This window comes from Hippoglossus stenolepis, chromosome 2, assembly GCF_022539355.2.
Source record: "Hippoglossus stenolepis isolate QCI-W04-F060 chromosome 2, HSTE1.2, whole genome shotgun sequence".
NCBI lineage: Eukaryota > Metazoa > Chordata > Actinopteri > Pleuronectiformes > Pleuronectidae > Hippoglossus > Hippoglossus stenolepis.
The window spans coordinates 28,773,421-28,790,014 of record NC_061484.1 but is presented as its reverse complement, the minus strand read 5'-3'; the positions used below and the strand labels follow the sequence as shown (position 1 = coordinate 28,790,014).

Here is a 16,594-nt window from a genome sequence, read left to right as displayed (position 1 = left end):
GAGAACAATGAATTAAATAAAGCAACAAAACAATCAAACGTCTTGTAAAAAGACATTTAAAAAAAAAAAAAACATCAATTAATCTGCAGATTCCTCAATTTATCTGGTAATCTTATAGTCTTATACAATTTTTGCCAGATCTTTGAAAAACGTTGCAAAGTCTAAATACCCAGAAATAATAAGTTTACAAAACTAAATGAAATTGTGAATGACTGACACAATTAATAAACTTCTCAAAATAGTGTTTTAGTTTGTTGTCAGTGGATTGAATGGACTGATGTTTGTGCCGTTGGAGTCGTGTGGTCACTGACCTGCAGTCACGCTCAAACTCTTTGGACTCGTCCGTGCAGTAGAAGAATCGACCCTTGAACAGCTGAACGGCCACGACAGCGAAGATGAACATGAAGAGCATGTAGACGATTAAGATGTTCAGCACGTTCTTCAGGGAGTTGACCACACAGTCAAACACGGCCTGTCGGGAAGACGTGAACCAATTACTCTTTCAGGCTGAATATTATATTATAATATCTATCTGAGGTTGTTATGCAGTGCAATATGTGTACAAATATGTTTAAATCACAACTATCACTGTATGTAGTGTTTTCTGATATTATTCCTCTATCAATAGTAATATTAGCAGCATTACTCTTAGTACTACATATTTCATTGTATATTGTACTGTACTTTGTTCATATTATATTTATCATATATATATTATATATCTTCGGTTGAGCCATATTGCTGCTCAGTTGATTACGTAGCAATATATCACAACATTTCACTTGATTCAATGTTATCTGCACTGTATATAGAATATTTTCAGATTTTGTGTTCTTTTATATTTCTTTTTTATTCAATTTTATTCTTTTATTACCTTTATTTATTCATATCCTGGGCTTTTAAGGATTATTTTATCTTATCTTATGTTTTCAATTGATATAATAATAACTAATGGTGAAGAGTCAGTCCCCTGAACATTCCTGTAACCCTGAAAATTAGCGTTAGGGGCTCAGGCTGATTCATGCTTCTGCGTTGAAGCTACGCACGAGGCCGAGCATCATAGTTGTACGTAGGTGTGTGAGTGGCGCTGCAATTACACCGCCGAGACACTAGTGGCGGTAGAGTTTCTGTGTGGGTGTTGGGTGTCTTCCGATTTCTGGTCCACTTCTTTACAAATTCTCACGGATCGTGTTGGAGCTGATAGACGTTGAAGAGCCGTTACTTTTTCTTAAAGAACTGCAACGTGAAAAAGAAGGACGTCGTCCGTGTTCGTTTCTTCTGCTCAATTCAAAAATGGCGGCGGGTCTGCCGGAGATGCGGTTCTACCAAGCGGACCAATCACAGCTCCTGCGTTCTGCGTCGCCTCGATGCGTAGTTGGAGTTTGAGGGAGGTGCACGTCAGGGTACGGCGTAGGGCTCTGCTAAGGGTACACGTCTACGGCGTAGCTTCATCGCAGAAGCATGAATTAGGCTTTGGGGTTAAGAGACGCACCATCTGACGTCGTGAGTCGTACCTTTAACTTGGGGAGACGCTTGATGGTCTTTAGAGGACGCAGCACCCTCAGCACTCGAAGGGACTTGATTGTACTGATGTCTTTGCCCTTGCTGCTCCCCCTAGAGTTCAGCCAGGGAACAACAACAATAGTGTCAGGGGAAGATAGAGAGCGGAGCCGAGGAATGAGGAGATGGAACAATCAACTCTTTACCCAACCCTATGGTCAACTATCATATAGATAGAAAGGGGGTGAGGTGGGGTGAAGGTATGTGCTGCACTTCATCTCAAACATGAACTCTACAGTCAAACAACACACGATGTGACATCTTGTATAAAACATTTCACTCGTGTGGACAATCAACGCTCTCAGAGTCTCTTCTGCTGCAGGACAAAGACTCTGCGGCACGTGTGCGTCAAACATGAAACCGGGTGAAGAGCGATCAGTTTCCTGACCGTTTGGTTTCATGGACATCGAGAAGCAGCATCATCTGTTTAATCACTTATCGTAATCGTCACACAAGAGACATTCACTCATTCCATATCGACAGGCAACTCCCGGCAGAGTGCCCAGCCAAACCTCTTTCTTTCTTTTTCAGTGACACGCTGTTCGGTTCTTCGGAGGAAATGGGAGTTTTTACAAGTGGACACATGAAGTTAAGTCATCACATGGTTCCGGATTATGTCACAATAATCCTGAGTCTGTTCACACTGATGGACTCTGACACGTTTCACATAGCTTCCTTCTCCATCTCGTCCCAAATTTCTGGAAAATGTTACTGTGCTTTTCTTTGGCGACCGCGACTCGAAGGAGGCGTGGACAGGAAAGCGAGGCTATGTGAGACTCTCGGAGCATGTGATGTCATGCTCTGCAAGTGACATCACATGTCATCATAAGACACACAAGCAACGACAAAGTCAAACGAGCCGTGAGAGCGACCGGAGGAAACGATTTGACAAACGTCTTCGGCATGTGTGTGTGTGCGTGTGTTTTAATGTGCCGACGCACACAACTGAACATCGTGCTCGTGATTTGTACATGAACCAATATCAGTGAGGAGGAATCGGGCTGTCAAGGGAGTAAATAGCCGAGTTGATCTTCACTGTAAGTGGATGGGCCATTTTCAAAATAAAGAACAAAACAAAAAACGAGGCAGGAGGCGTGTGGACGGCTGCCAAGAAGAGAGGTCGTCCATCAAGGCTCGCTCTTTAACTATGAACTCAGCTCCCGTGGCAGAAAACCTAAGACAATTCAATTCAAGGCTGATTGATTGAGTCTGAGCCTCGGCAGTTCTACATGTGCGTGCATGTGAGTGTGTGTGTGTGTGTGTGTGTGTGTGTGTGTGTGTGTGTGTGTGTGTGTGTGTGTGTGTGTGAGAGACTCGATCAATAATCAATAGGCCTTCCTCCTCTGAAGTTGAGTAGGACTGAGTTCTCTCTATCAGAGCAGCTTGAGAGTATTAGAGTAAAGCCCAGCGAGGCCATAGGTGTTCGGAATTAACGACATTCCTACTACACACACATGCACGCACGCACACCAGCTTAACGACAACAGCATCTCTGAGTCTGGAGTTTAACGTGTGAGAGACGTGTTGTCGAACTGTCCCTTCGCCGGAAAAGATCCTTGAGTGGACGGTGATGTGAATTAAAAGAACTACAGTGTCTTTAATTTCAGACTCTCAGCACCTGCAGGACTGAACGTGAGGCATGTGGATGGTTTCCTATGTGGTATAAACGTTACGGCGCCAATGAGTACGAACGATCAGAAGAACAAAGAAAGAAAGAGAGAGAAGCCAATTTGATCCGGTGATGAAGAGCAGGGGACTGAGCGGAGGAGGAGGAGGAGGAGGAGGAGGAGGAGGAGGAGGAGGAAGAGGAGGATGACACTTTACCGGGTGCTGGTCCTGTCGAGTTTCAACGAAGGTGGGGACAGCGAGAGGCAGTGACAGCGACAGGAAGAGAGACAGAGACAGAAGAAGAGGAGGACGAGGAGGACGAGGAGGAAGAGGAGGAAGGTAGGGAAGGAGACATAGACACACATTGATAGAGAGAGAGAGCGACAAACAGACACAGGACAAGAGAGAGGGGGTTTGGTAGAAACAGGGAAAAATACATCCACATGAGAGACAGACAAAGAAGGAAGGACAGCAAGATGGACATAGCTGCTCAGTAACCCCCCCACCCCCCCTCCCACTACACTCATCATCATCTTACTCCACACCCCCCTTGACCCATCCCTTGTTTCCATAACAACCCTATGGGATGTTTACACACCCGTCTCCTGTAGATACGTCGGCAGATTCAGTGAAGCCTCTGTGTTGTAATAAAACGCACATTTATTCCTTTGCTGTGAAATCACCAAGTTCAAATCTGAACGGCAATATTCTTTCAAATCTCAAATGGAATCGGAAGATTTAGCAACTCGTCGTCTGGGATTCTGATTGGATGGTCAGATTTTTAACATTTATGTGTCTGATTTACAGATTATAGACACATTTTTGCGAAATTAAGTGATGAATGAATGTGGACATTGTCTGGAAACAAGTCTAAATGCAAACATCGTCTATTCTCCATTAAGACTTAAACACTTATCTCCACTCAAGAGACGTCCACACATTATATTCTCAGGCGACTTCTGGAGATCTACAGAACAATAAGAGCAGCCGCTGGCTCAGAGTGTGGATGCAAACCTTCCTCGTCTCCTGGCTTCTTCTGCCGAGCCACCAGCTCTATGAAGAATTACCTTCACGGCCGGAGGAGGAAACTCGATTGCTGCATCCATCTACACCGATTCTTATCTTATCGCACCATAATGATCAATTAGAGCAGCGTACAGCACAATCTGCCCTCATTAGATCTGCAATCATCTGGTGGGATTTTATCAAAGCTCTTTTGCATGCACATCTGCGCAGGGGGAGGAGAGCGGCACTAAATCTAAACAAGTGGCCGGTTCCAGGTTTTCTTGACATGTCACAGAGCACATAGGCGGAGCCTCAAGAAACCAGGACTTGTGTGTATTGTCCCATACACACACACCGCCCACAGGAAGACAGGGCATTCTCACAGAGGACTGCGACTGCATGCAGCTCCCAGTCACAACCACGGTTCATTCAGCGTTTACTCGGAGGATGATGGGAGCCAGAAGCGCAACTGTTGTGTTTAAAACCCAGAAGAGTATGAAGCCATTGCACTCTGACCATGCTAAAAAATCCTCCGCACAATGGTTCCGTCACGGACCTGCTTTTAAACAAAGTCATGCGTCAGAGAGAGATTTCATAGGTGTGACGATGTGAAGCCCCTTTAAGCAAAAAACGTTCTACATCTCAGCCCTGGAGCGGATGGTGGGAGTGAGGAGGCAGAGAGGAGGAGAGATGGTGGTCGAGGGAGGAAGGGTGGAGAGAAGGAGGCGAAGGGGGCATCGCCTTGAGACAGGGACGAATAAAGAAGTGGGAAGCGAGGGGAGAACCTTAAAGATGGCGAGAAGAGGAAGGGGAGGTCAGCGGTAGAGGGGAGGAGGCACCCCTTTGTCGGCGGGGGGGTCATGCTGAGGGGGGTGCAGCGGTGGAGTGATTCTCAACTTCCTGTAATAAACTTATCAGCCACATGGCACAATAGAATTTAATAACTTCTCGATATGCCGCTCTTCTATCTTCTGATAAAGTGATGTTTCACTTCACATTTTAAGAATCAGAAAGTATTTCTGATTCTTAAAATGTTCCAACAAAGTGAAATTCCCTCTCGTGTTTGGGTTCTGTCATTATTGATCCTTCTGTGAACCTGTGACCTCTGAATATCATCAGATCTTAAGGCTTTTAGGTGCGTGTCCACTTGATTGGATCACTCATGTAATTATCAGGTCTAAACAGGGTCCAATGCCTTGTCCACACTACTGCGGATATTTTTTTGGGGATGAACATTTTCCTCTCTGTTATACAAATATACAACGAACAAGACAAACTCGGGCCGCTCTCCATCAACGATCCGTCAGATACCAAAGAAGAACGCTGAGGTCTGAGTAATATTGGGCGAGGAGGACGCATGTGAAGGTGGTTCAGTGATCTTCGAGGCCATCAGCTATCGTTTCTGATGAGGAATCAGCATCTGGGGACAACAACCAATATTTATTCGCTGTTCACAGTCTGACGATAACACACATCTCACGTTTCTTCACACAAAACACTAGAGATTTAGGTGCAGACGACATTTTGGCTAATCTCTATATTAGCAGCCGTCTGCATATGAATACAGACAAATGAAATAACCGATAGTTGATGCATTTTAGTCATTGCACCTCTTTTGCTTTCCACACGGACTGTTTACCTGTGATTGGTCAATGTGGAAACAGAAATCAGAAGCTCGCTACAGATTCTGCAGATTCACATAGAGAATCCGTTTGGTGCAATGAGGCTAAATTTAGCTGCAAACTAGTAATTAGACCGAGCAGTGCTAACTCAACGTAGAGAGACACCAACGTATCCTCGCCATTGTTGTTTCGGCTGCATTCTCGTTAAAATCTGCACGTTGGAAATCTCAGTTTAAGCAAAACTTGAAACGCTTGCATGTGGCCGAGAGGCTCAAACGCAGAGGGAATAGTTGGTCAAAATATCCGCATCAGTGTGGACGGGGCGTGAGAGGCTCCGCTGTGGATCCTGTCTGAGCACATTCATTGTCTGTTTCTCTGAACATCGCAAACACAGCTCTGAGTGATGCTGTCTACTGCATCACAGGTTGTGCTCAGCTTCATGCAGCCACAAACATGCAGTGATCATCCACTGAGCTGAGGAAGATGCACACAAGCGTCTCGTTTCTTTCTCCCTCACTCAGTCCTTCTTAGGTGCATATATCATAGTAATCATACATATTTAATCCATATGTATTTACCTGTTGACTACCTTTATCACAAATCATTCCACCCACCACACCCTCACCCAGCATGCCTCCCTCCTTCCCTCCCACGCTCATTCTGCTTTCCCCGGGTCGTGCAGAGGAAGGAGAGTTAAATACCTTTAGCTTGGCCAGAGCGGCGGATGAGTGTGTGTGTTTGTGTTTCTTGTGTGTGAGTAAAAAGAGAGGCATGGGTGGGGGTGCTCCTTCCTGTGGCGGACGGATAGCCTGGGCACTTAAAGGGTTAAAGGTGTCTGGGGCGCCCTCACCCCCACGGACCGACTGTCCGGGGACCTCGGGCCCGGAGGACGGGGGAGGATGAGGAGGGCAGGAGGATGGTTTTTTGCACAGGAGGATGTGGTTTTGCTTGAATGGCTGTTGGAGAGGGGGGGGTGGGTGGAAGTGGTGGAGTTTGGAGGGGTGGAGGGGGCTGACTACAGAGGGAGGGAAGGTAACGGCAAGCACGAGAGTAATGGCTGAAACTTTTCCCAACATACAGCAAGAACGTGCAGAAACGTCTAAATTGTCCAAAAGGGGTTAAAAGATTGTCTCAATACCTCAAAAGCTGTTCAGGGACTGACAAAGGAATCTTGAGCAGTTTCCTACGACTCTTCCAGATTTGTCCAGATACAGATATTCATGGTCCCCAATGGATAAACTGTATTAACTGTGGTGAACCCTTAATATATATTATATATGTATCACCAGCAGGTCAATTTGTTTGATACTTTGGTTTATGACCAAAAACTAATCAAAAATAAATAAATCTCATCACCCTCAGCAGTACTTGGGCTAATTACAGCACTTGGGCCAAAGACGTCACGTGTCCATTAGTGTGTTTGTGTGATTGTCAGCAGACTTATGCAAGAACTGCTCAATGGACCTGGTGGAAGGACGGGACATCGACCCAGAGAGAATTCATTCAATTTCAGTGAGGATCGTGGCAAATGAGCCGATTCACGAATTTATTTTATCGCTTTGTTTAACTTTGCAATTGATGAAAAAAAATCTGCCATATTTAGGGAACTGATATCGATTAAGCTACTTTCAGACAAGTCTAGAATTATAGAGAGCAAAGTTGAACCAGATTTCAAAATCGGTCGCAATTATGGACCCGAGTTGACTGAAAGAAACGAAGGTGGCTCCTTCTTCCCTTGTTGTCTTACTCTATCTGCTGTATGTTAGGATCCAGAAGGTTGTAGAGGGAAATCTGATGTAAAAATGTAATAATGATGAGAGAGGAGGAGGAGGAGGAGTTATCTGAAAGGACGTGAAGGCATCAGCAGGGACCAGAGCTGTAAAGGACCTGGGAGTGGGGTGTGTGTTGATGAGCAAAGGTTTGGGGAATCAGAGTCGGGGGCTTTAGATGCAAGAAAACAGGAAGGGATGACTCACGGCCTGGTTGGTGGAAATATCAGAGCGGCATGGATTGACACAAGGGAACAGGAGCAAGGAAGATCGGGAGGAGGAATGTAGAAAAGGAGCAGGAGGTGCTTTTATTAGATCAGACAGTAAATGGGAATCACGTCTGGGATGGTTGGTAAGGTGGTTTGAGGTTGGTGGAGGGTGAAGGTGGGTGTAACGCTGCAGCTACACTCTAAAAACTTGTTTCAAGGGTCCTCGCTGAAGAAATGCTTTCCAATCACTTAGACGTGTGCGGGTGTAGTTTTTCAGAGGGGGTCAAAATGCGCCGAGGAGCCCTTTTCACTTTTAGGGTGTAGCTCAGGGACGGGGCGGATCTTAGGGGTGAGGAAAATGTAGGACTGGATTTGAAAGATCTCGGGTGGTTTGTCCAGGTGACGTGGCGATGAAACGTGGAGAAAGACCTGCTGATACAATGCCACGCGATCATGACCGATGAGGAAGGGAAGGGATGAAGATGGAGGAAAGACATGAAGGCAGGAAGGAGAGATGTGAAGAGAAGATGTCAAACCCTGGAGATAATAATAGTAAAGGAGGAAGAGAACGAGGCGAGGCTAGAGCAGAGAGAGAGGAATCGGAGGAAGTTAAAAAAAAAACAGATTAATGAAGAAGTGATGATTTCTGAAGTTAGAGGAGAAACATCAGCGTTGCCTGTTGTATCGGACGCACGAGGCTGGGTGACGAGGGTCTTTCTGTGGATGGAGAAATGTGTGTGTGTGTGTGTGTGTGTGTGGTGGAGATGATGAAGAGGAGGGTGGAGGGTCAGGGGGGAGGGAGGGAGGGAGGGAGGGGCACTTACGTGAAGGCGAAGGCCACCAGAGCACCACTAACCACTATAAAGTCCAGAATGTTCCACAAGTCGCGGAAGTAGGAGCCCTGGTGGAGAAACAGGCCGAGCACCACCATCTGGAAAACAGGGAGCAGGCTCAGTACAACTACACACACACACATCAGTGCACGGACACAGCACAAATACACACAGAAACACACACTGAGTGATACTTTGTTACCTTGATCAACATTTCGAACGTGAAGACGCCTGTGAAAACGTAGTCAAAATAACGCAGCACCTGCAGAGCAACACAACACAGTGAGATATAATTATCACAGCGGAGAATCAGTGAGAAACAGAGAGACGAACAAAAAGACACCAAGCACACTAATCCTAATCCTAAACATCCTAATCCGCTTTGCTTTTTCTATTTTTAAAAATCCCATTTTATCGTATTCATTTGTCACAACAAGCAATTTCCCCCTTTTCACTGTCATTTATCAACATTTATTCAAAAAACATTCAAGTCAGAAAATAATCATTTCCCTTTCTTCTCAGTATCTCCCACAGTTTCAACCTCAGAGCTACGTTCAGTCTGATAATCAACATTTTCAAGTCATTAAATACATTTTAATACACGATGTAGTTTTTTTGGTTGTTGTTTGCAGGATTACGCAAAAGCTACTCGACGGATTTCCATGAAACTTAGTGACGTGAGGATCAGGGAAGAACCTGACGAAGATCCCACTCTGGTGTTTAATTGAATTCTCTGTGCGTTTAGGTTTTCAGGGACGAACTGATCAAATTGAGTTTTGTCTGAGAGCAGGATTAAGCAAAAACTAGCGAACCCATTTTCTTGAAATTGGTAAAAGGATGTGATAGTTCATATTTTTTTTTTTTTTACTTCTCAATAAATACTGCAGAGATCTTCATGTGTGAAGTGCTGTTACCGATGAACAGGTGCACTTTGGTGCAGATTCAATGATCCGGACGTATCTGATCTCAATATGCAATATGGTGATCAAGTGGCCAATCAGCCGCTGCAGGGGTATGCGCTGTGGTGAGGGCCCTTCTAGTTTCCACAGCGACTTATAACTGAGGCACAACCGTTAAGCTCCAGTACAGTCGGAGACACTGAAGCACCAGCTGCTAAATCGGTTAAATCCGAGGTGCTCTGGGAAGAGAAGAGTCCTCAAGAGGTTCTTGAATGTCAGAGTTTTGATCGCTGACCGTCCTGACACAGTGTTTCTCAGCGTGAGCAGGGACGACCTTTGCTTTGCTGCTGCAGCGCCTGTTGTGCTGTAGTTTCACCGACTCTGGACCTTAACTCAGAGCCGGATCCACAACAGCTGTCAGACAGGATCCATGGTGAAGAGTAAGAGGTCTGTGGTGCTACTTTCAAAACACTGTGAAAACCACGTTCTCTTAGAAAACTGTAATATTAGAAATATGTTCGACAGGTGGGGTTATATAATAAAACTTAATCCACAACCTCTGCCAGTGTTGGTTTTTCATCTTTTTTTGCGTTATATCCTTTTAGTGTTTTATCCTTTTAAGTGTTTTTAGGTGCAATATTCAACTCACTTTTATTCTGCATTATTATTCTGGGTCTTACACGATATGTCCTTGTGTTTTTTGTTGTTTGTTGGTCAATGTACTGTTCGGCAGCTGCTGTAGCACTTTGGCCCCCAAAAGATTTCCCCATGGAGACGATAACGTATATTTGATTTGAACCTTTTTCAACATTTCTATGAGCATGAGCATATGAACACACACACATGCACACGCACACACACACACACACACACACACACACTGATGTCTCACATTGTTTCGTGGTGAGTCGGGCGACACTGGGTCCTCTGCAGCGAGGGCGATGCTGCTCATAGCGATGACTGACAAGATGCTGAACTCAAAATACTTCAGAGTCAGGATGTAGTGACAGCACTTCCGAAACCTGTGGTGCAAACAAAGACGCGTGCACGTGTTGATGCAGAAGACTGATTCTCATATTCACTTAACACACGTCAGTACTCACGGGTTGGTGTTGGACATGATGAAGCAGGAGCTGTAGGGAGGCATGGGCTTGGGGCCGTCGCCGTCTCCTTCCTCGTCCTCCTCGTCCTTCTTCTCCTCGCTCTTCTTCTGGTCGGTGTTGGCGTTCTTGTTCACTGAGCGGAACAGAGAGAGAAAGCAAAGAGGAGGAGGGATGGACAGAAAGACAGACAGAAGGAGGTCAGCTTCACCAGAGCAAAACAGTAAACACGTGAATCACACAGCCTCAGACAGCATCGTTCCAAGAGCAGAACTGAATGACGGTGGGTTTATATCAGTCACCATTCGTTTAATATTCCATTTGTTGTGCTTCACGACCCAAACCCCTCATTCCTGAACATAAATCACCAAACTCTCCCTGGATTCAGATTCTTAAGCTGCCTTCGAATATGGACTGAAACATTTTCCTGAAGTTTTCCTGCAAGCCCCAAAGCAAAACCTACAGCAGGAGAATATCCGGAAAACTCACAGACGTTTAGAAAAGAATATAAATATCTCAGGCAATGTCTGGAAAACGTCTGGACCCATTTGACCAGACTTTTTCTGGAGTTCATGTCTGAAAATGGCTTTAGTTTCACAAATCCACGCCTCGGACTCAAGTAAGGCAGGTCTAGAGACGCTTGTCTTTCGGTGTCAACAGATTTATGACGTTAAGACTTTCTGTTAAGGCTTTCTGCTAAGATGGACGCTCACCTTGCAGGATGGCATTGGTGGAGGGGTAGGGGTACACCGGGGGCATGTCTATGGATGTGTAATCCGGTTTGGCCATGCTGGTCAGGATCAGGCTGTCCATGCTGTGGAGCAGGGTGTGGGTGTCGGCGTCGCAGCAGTTCAGCAGGTTGTTGACGTGGTCAGGGTGGTCGGGGTGATCTGGCGGGAGGGCGTAAGGATGCTCGTGGGCGCTCGCCAGCTTGCTGTTGTTGCGGAAGTTGTCCAGGTCCTCGTTGTACTGCTGTATGGGTCGAGTGGTGGAGAGACTGGGACCGGTGCTGTGGTGCTCCCTGACAGAAGAAGGAGACAAGAGATGAAACGGGGAGGATTAGGTGATGGAAGGTGCATCTTTGTTATTCATGCATTTCCGTGCATTGAACACTGGGGGCGCATCTCTTTTTGTACGTAAAGGCAACAGACAAACACAAATTCAACTGTTCATGCTCTATTCACTCACTTTCTGGTGCGATGCCCTCTGCTCCTCTCCTGGTTGCCGTGGCGATGCCGTCTTGTCTTACGTCCCTCGCCTTCCTCAACTTTCTCCCCCTCTACCTCCGTCCCCCTGGATCTGTGTCTTCTGCCCTCCTCCCCCTCCCTGGCTGCCCTGCGGTGTTGCCTGGACCTCTTGTGCTCATGGTGCCCCTCTCCCGTCTCACTACGGTGGGGAGATACGCTGCGAGCCTCCCTGCCGTCCCTGTTCCTGTGCCGGTGGCCCCGGTGGCTCCTGTGGCTATGCCTCTCCTCCCCCGGCTGGCCCGTCACACCGCCCTCCACGTTCCCCAGAGACGTGCAGCTGAACCCGTGCTCCATGCGGGTCTCTGTCGGCTGCCCAGTGTCCCCACTGTCTTGCCCAATAGCTTTCTGATGGTGATGGCGGTGGTGGTGGTGGTTGTGGGCGGCTCGGCGGTTGTGGTCGATGTCCTGGTGCCGGTACTCCTGCTCCAGAGGCAGCTCACCAGGTTGGGTCTTGTTGGTGTTGTTGTTGCGGTTGTCCTGTGGGTTGACCACCAGCGGCCGGTCTAAGTGGGTCTTCATGTCACCACGTGGTTTCCGTGGGTAGGACACCTGAGTGGGGGGGGTCAGTGGGTGCTGCTACAGTTAGGATTAGAAAGGATGAGATCATCCAAAGTACATGAGATGCATTTTCTTATTCAGCCCTAGTGATAGCAGCCATGCAGAAACATTTCATTTGTGTGTCCTGGTTTTGAGATCTCTACATTTGGAAAAAAAGACCTAAACAAAATGATTCAAGAACTGAACGTAGCATTAAACAAATCTGAAAGGGAAATCAAAAGTTCTTGAATATTGGGTTGAGCCTGATGAAGGTCCAGCACCGAATTGTCGTTTGAGACCAGTGTTTTCTCGAGGGTTGTGTTTAAGACCAGTGTGAAATGATACTAAAGAGATATATATATATATATGTGTATATGCTTGTTTGGGGGGTTTCCTCACCTCCTCTCCCTCGCCTTCCACCTTCCAGTCCTCCTGCTCCAGCTCGTTGTAGAGCGCCTCGCGACTCGTCATCAGATTCTGTCGGCGGATCTCACTTGTTCTCTGCTCCCACACAGACTTGTTACCCTTGATGCAGTTCTTCTGCTGCTCCTTACTGTTGGAGAGGCAGGTGGGAGGGGAGATACAGAGGTGATGAGGAGGGTGAGAGAAAAAGGAAGAGGAAATAATTAGAGATTTAAGAACCACGTAACATTAAGGTGTGAATGAGGGAAGCATGAACTGTGAAGAAGAGAAGAGCTTGAATGTAAACACAATGAAGAAACAGCTGAGAAACTGACCAATGACCATCGAGCTCCAGTCTGAATCTGAATTACAGGATCTTATCCGCGATGTGATTTTATGATAATGCTCTTTATTCTTGTCTTTTTGATTTGCAAATGTGCCCCAGTGTCCAACTGTGGTACCACACCTGTGACCCAGACAGCCTTTTCTCCATAGACCACCGACTCCACACATTACCTCCGCCAACTAGGTTATGTTTTTGTTTTTATTTCGTTAGCGGGACCGGTAAAAAAAACAACAACTGGACGGATCACCACAACATTTGGTGGAAGGGAAAGAACCCATTCAATTTAGGTGCGGATCCAAATAAACAAGCAGATCCAGGAATTATTTTTCACTTTCTCTTCAGGTGTTTCCCAAAGACGTCAGTCAACCTTCGGTGGTAGCAGGGGTGCACGTGTACGTCCACAAACAATACTCTCATGTTTACTGTGGCAACGTCCAAGTCCCCATCATAAGGAGTCCCACAGGAGAGAGGAGGAGTTTCTGTCTCAATCTCTGGTTTGAAATCTTCTTCAATCTTCTTCAGCTGATGTTCATTTTGTGAATTATGGTCCATTTAGAGTCAAATAGACCATAAAGCACTGTGTGCATTGAAGCGTGGATACCATGTGATTGACAGCTAGTACCAATGGGTGCAGGTGGCAGGTGTAGGTAGGTGTGCAGCTCTCAGTCAGGCTCCACCCACCGCTCCTCCAAATATGGTTACGTTTGGTTTCATAAAACCGAGGAAAAATCGGCAGCTCACAAACCGATGGGTGATGTCACTTGCAAATAATGTATATTTTCAATTTGACATCATGTGATCTCATCCTGGTTGACCTCCACATGCTGCTCTTTCTTCATTCTGTTCAAAACAAGTGAAACTTTTTAACCCTTGCTCGTGATTTGGATTCTAACCTATAGAAGTTATACAGTAAATGATTGACAGGTCCGTGTGTGCATGACAAGCACTGCTGCAGCATAAACCCAGCAGCTTCTAATCGAGCCGTCAAAGGCTCAGCTCGAGTCCGGTGACTTCTAAAGGAGCAGCAGGTTTCCTTTCTCTTTCTGAGCATCATTTTGATGTGTCCTATTGTCAGCGTTTCTGCTGCCAGGAGCAGGTTTTACAGAGCGTCCGCCTCTCGCTCTTCTTCACTTCACAAAGCCCCGAATCGGTTCCTTTCACTCCCAGAACAATCGCTTAGTCGTGTTTTGGAGGACGACATCGGGCAGAGTGCGGCGGCGTGTGCTCGTGTGCGTGCGTCACGTGCACACGAACGCCTGCCACTCAGGACAGATCTGAGAGAGAGACAGTGTTTTGTGTGCGAGTGCAATTTTACAAAAAGAGTCAGAGGGATTTTTATTGTCTACAAGTGTGGGTGTGTGTACAGTGGAATTACCATCTTTGTGAGGACCACGTTTTAGACCCTGGGAGCGAGGACCCTTCAAAAGGGCTGAAGAGGGTTTATGTTTGAGGTTACATCGTCATGTGACGCAGTAAGGTAACATTTAGCTGCAGATGTAATAACACCGAGCAGAGCAGAGAAACCGGTGCACAGTCACTGTCACTGTTGTTTCTGGTGGATTCTCTTCACTTGGAAAAATGGGGAAACAACTGATACACACACGTGCAACAAGTAGACACACACCATACAGTTAAAGTTGTTACTCCATTGGCAACTAATGTCACACTGCACCTTTGAACGTGTATAGTTTTAGTTCTGTACTGTATTTTACTTTTTTTACATTAAGCTCTTTCTACCTTGCTTTTATTTTAATTTAACTATTGCACTGATATGCTGATCGGCCTCTTCTTGTCCAAAATGAAAAATAAAACTTGAAACTTGAAATTTGCTCTTTACACAAAGCAGCAATGGCCGTAAAGTAAACTGTGGCGTCATCGTTTTCAGAGAAACTTTTGCAAAAATATCTGAGACTTAAAAGTGACTTAAAAATAGTTTGCATGAGGATGAGCTAAAGGAATTATTCAAGTTATCCGTATTAGTGTGGACAGGGTCTCAGTTTATTTATATTTTATTATTATTTTATTATTTAGATGGATGTTTTCCCTGAGTGCGTGTGCATGTTGGCCATATATGTGTGTGTGTGTGTGTGTGTGTGTGTGTGTGTGTGTGTGTGTGTGTGTGTGTGTGTGTGTGTGTGTGTGTGTGTGTGTGTGTGTGTGCACTCACGCAGCAATAGACAGGTTGGCGGCCGACAGTGGGCTGACTTCCGCCACCTCTTTGGCCTTCTGCATTGCTGTCTTCTGATTGGCTGCCTCCTCTTGTTCCTCCTCATCCTATTGGAGGAGAAGAGAATCGTCTCATTCACGTCATCTTGGTTTGAAGTTCAATTTACTGGCACATGATGAATTTATTAGAAAATAACAAAAAACGGTGATTCCAGGTGACGTCACGACCGTTACTTCCTTGTGTTTTTAGCAGTAATCTGCTTAAAATTACTAGATCTCCTTCCATAGGTCACAGTATTTTAGTATTTCACTTATTTATCTTAAAATATTATTATTAATATATATTAAACATTATATCCGGTACCTTTGTGAGCTCCTGTGCGTTGGCCAGATTGTCAACAGCGATGGCCAAGAACACATTGAGCAGTGTGTCTGTGGTGGAGGAAGTTAAGGAGAAATGACAGAGAGGAATCTGGTGGAGAAACATGGGGAGAAGAAATAAATGGAGAGAAACAGATGGGACAGGACAGATCTCACCAATACTACAAATATTGTAGAGAAAAGGAAAATATTGCGTGTGAGTATATGTGCGTGTGGGAGAAAGGATACAGTTGCCAAAGAGCGTGAGGACGATGAAGAAGATGGAGAAAACCATCCCTTTGTCGTTCACTCCTCCCTGCGACTCGATGCCATCGTACATCACCATGTTCCAGTCCTCTCCTGTCAGAATCTGCAGAGAGAGGAAGAGAAAACATCAGGGATTAAGGTTCATTTTCAAACTTACAGTTTTAAAATGAGAAAATCAGGAGATTATAAGGGTTAGGGTTAGTTTTCTGTTTGTAAAGAACGTCTGAAAACGTCTTCTCTCTCACCTGAAACACCGTCATGATCGCAGCAGCAAAAGTGTCAAAGTTGGTTGGCGGAGTTCCGATTTCAAAGTTGAATCTGAAGAAAAAGTGAAATACGCTCACAGTTATATACGCATGTAAAAAAGGTGGACACTTGATATTAAATACAGAGGAATGAGTTTGTTTTTTCCAACTGGTGTTGATACTGACTGTCCTCCAAACAGCTGCATCCCCAACAAGGCAAAGACCACGATGAAGAGGAAGAGGAGGAAGAGCAAACTGACGATGGACTTCATGGAGTTCAGCAGTGACACCACCAGGTTTCGAAGAGGAGCCCAGTACCTGAGGAGGAGGAAGAGGAGGAGGAAGAGGAGGAGGAAGGTTAGTGAGGCAGAGGAAACAGGCAGGAAAGACAGAAAGTGGGAAATGGAAGAGCAAGACTT

General features: G+C 45.8%; 1 protein-coding gene across 1 annotated transcript in view; it reads right to left on the bottom strand.

Annotated features, from left to right (window-relative positions):
- Window positions 1-16,594, bottom strand: part of cacna1ab (calcium channel, voltage-dependent, P/Q type, alpha 1A subunit, b) — a 128,259-nt gene that overhangs the window by 43,230 nt on the left and 68,435 nt on the right. Inside the window, exons 15-28 of the mRNA XM_047341552.1 lie at window positions 16,362-16,493; window positions 16,176-16,248; window positions 15,913-16,033; window positions 15,668-15,735; window positions 15,305-15,411; window positions 12,789-12,942; window positions 11,794-12,428; window positions 11,319-11,626; window positions 10,609-10,741; window positions 10,398-10,527; window positions 8,809-8,868; window positions 8,598-8,704; window positions 1,515-1,614; window positions 312-472 (exon numbers count right to left, since the gene is read on the bottom strand). Coding sequence (XP_047197508.1) covers window positions 312-472; window positions 1,515-1,614; window positions 8,598-8,704; window positions 8,809-8,868; window positions 10,398-10,527; window positions 10,609-10,741; window positions 11,319-11,626; window positions 11,794-12,428; window positions 12,789-12,942; window positions 15,305-15,411; window positions 15,668-15,735; window positions 15,913-16,033; window positions 16,176-16,248; window positions 16,362-16,493 — 2,289 coding nt within the window. The remainder of the gene's footprint in view (window positions 1-311; window positions 473-1,514; window positions 1,615-8,597; window positions 8,705-8,808; window positions 8,869-10,397; window positions 10,528-10,608; window positions 10,742-11,318; window positions 11,627-11,793; window positions 12,429-12,788; window positions 12,943-15,304; window positions 15,412-15,667; window positions 15,736-15,912; window positions 16,034-16,175; window positions 16,249-16,361; window positions 16,494-16,594) is intronic.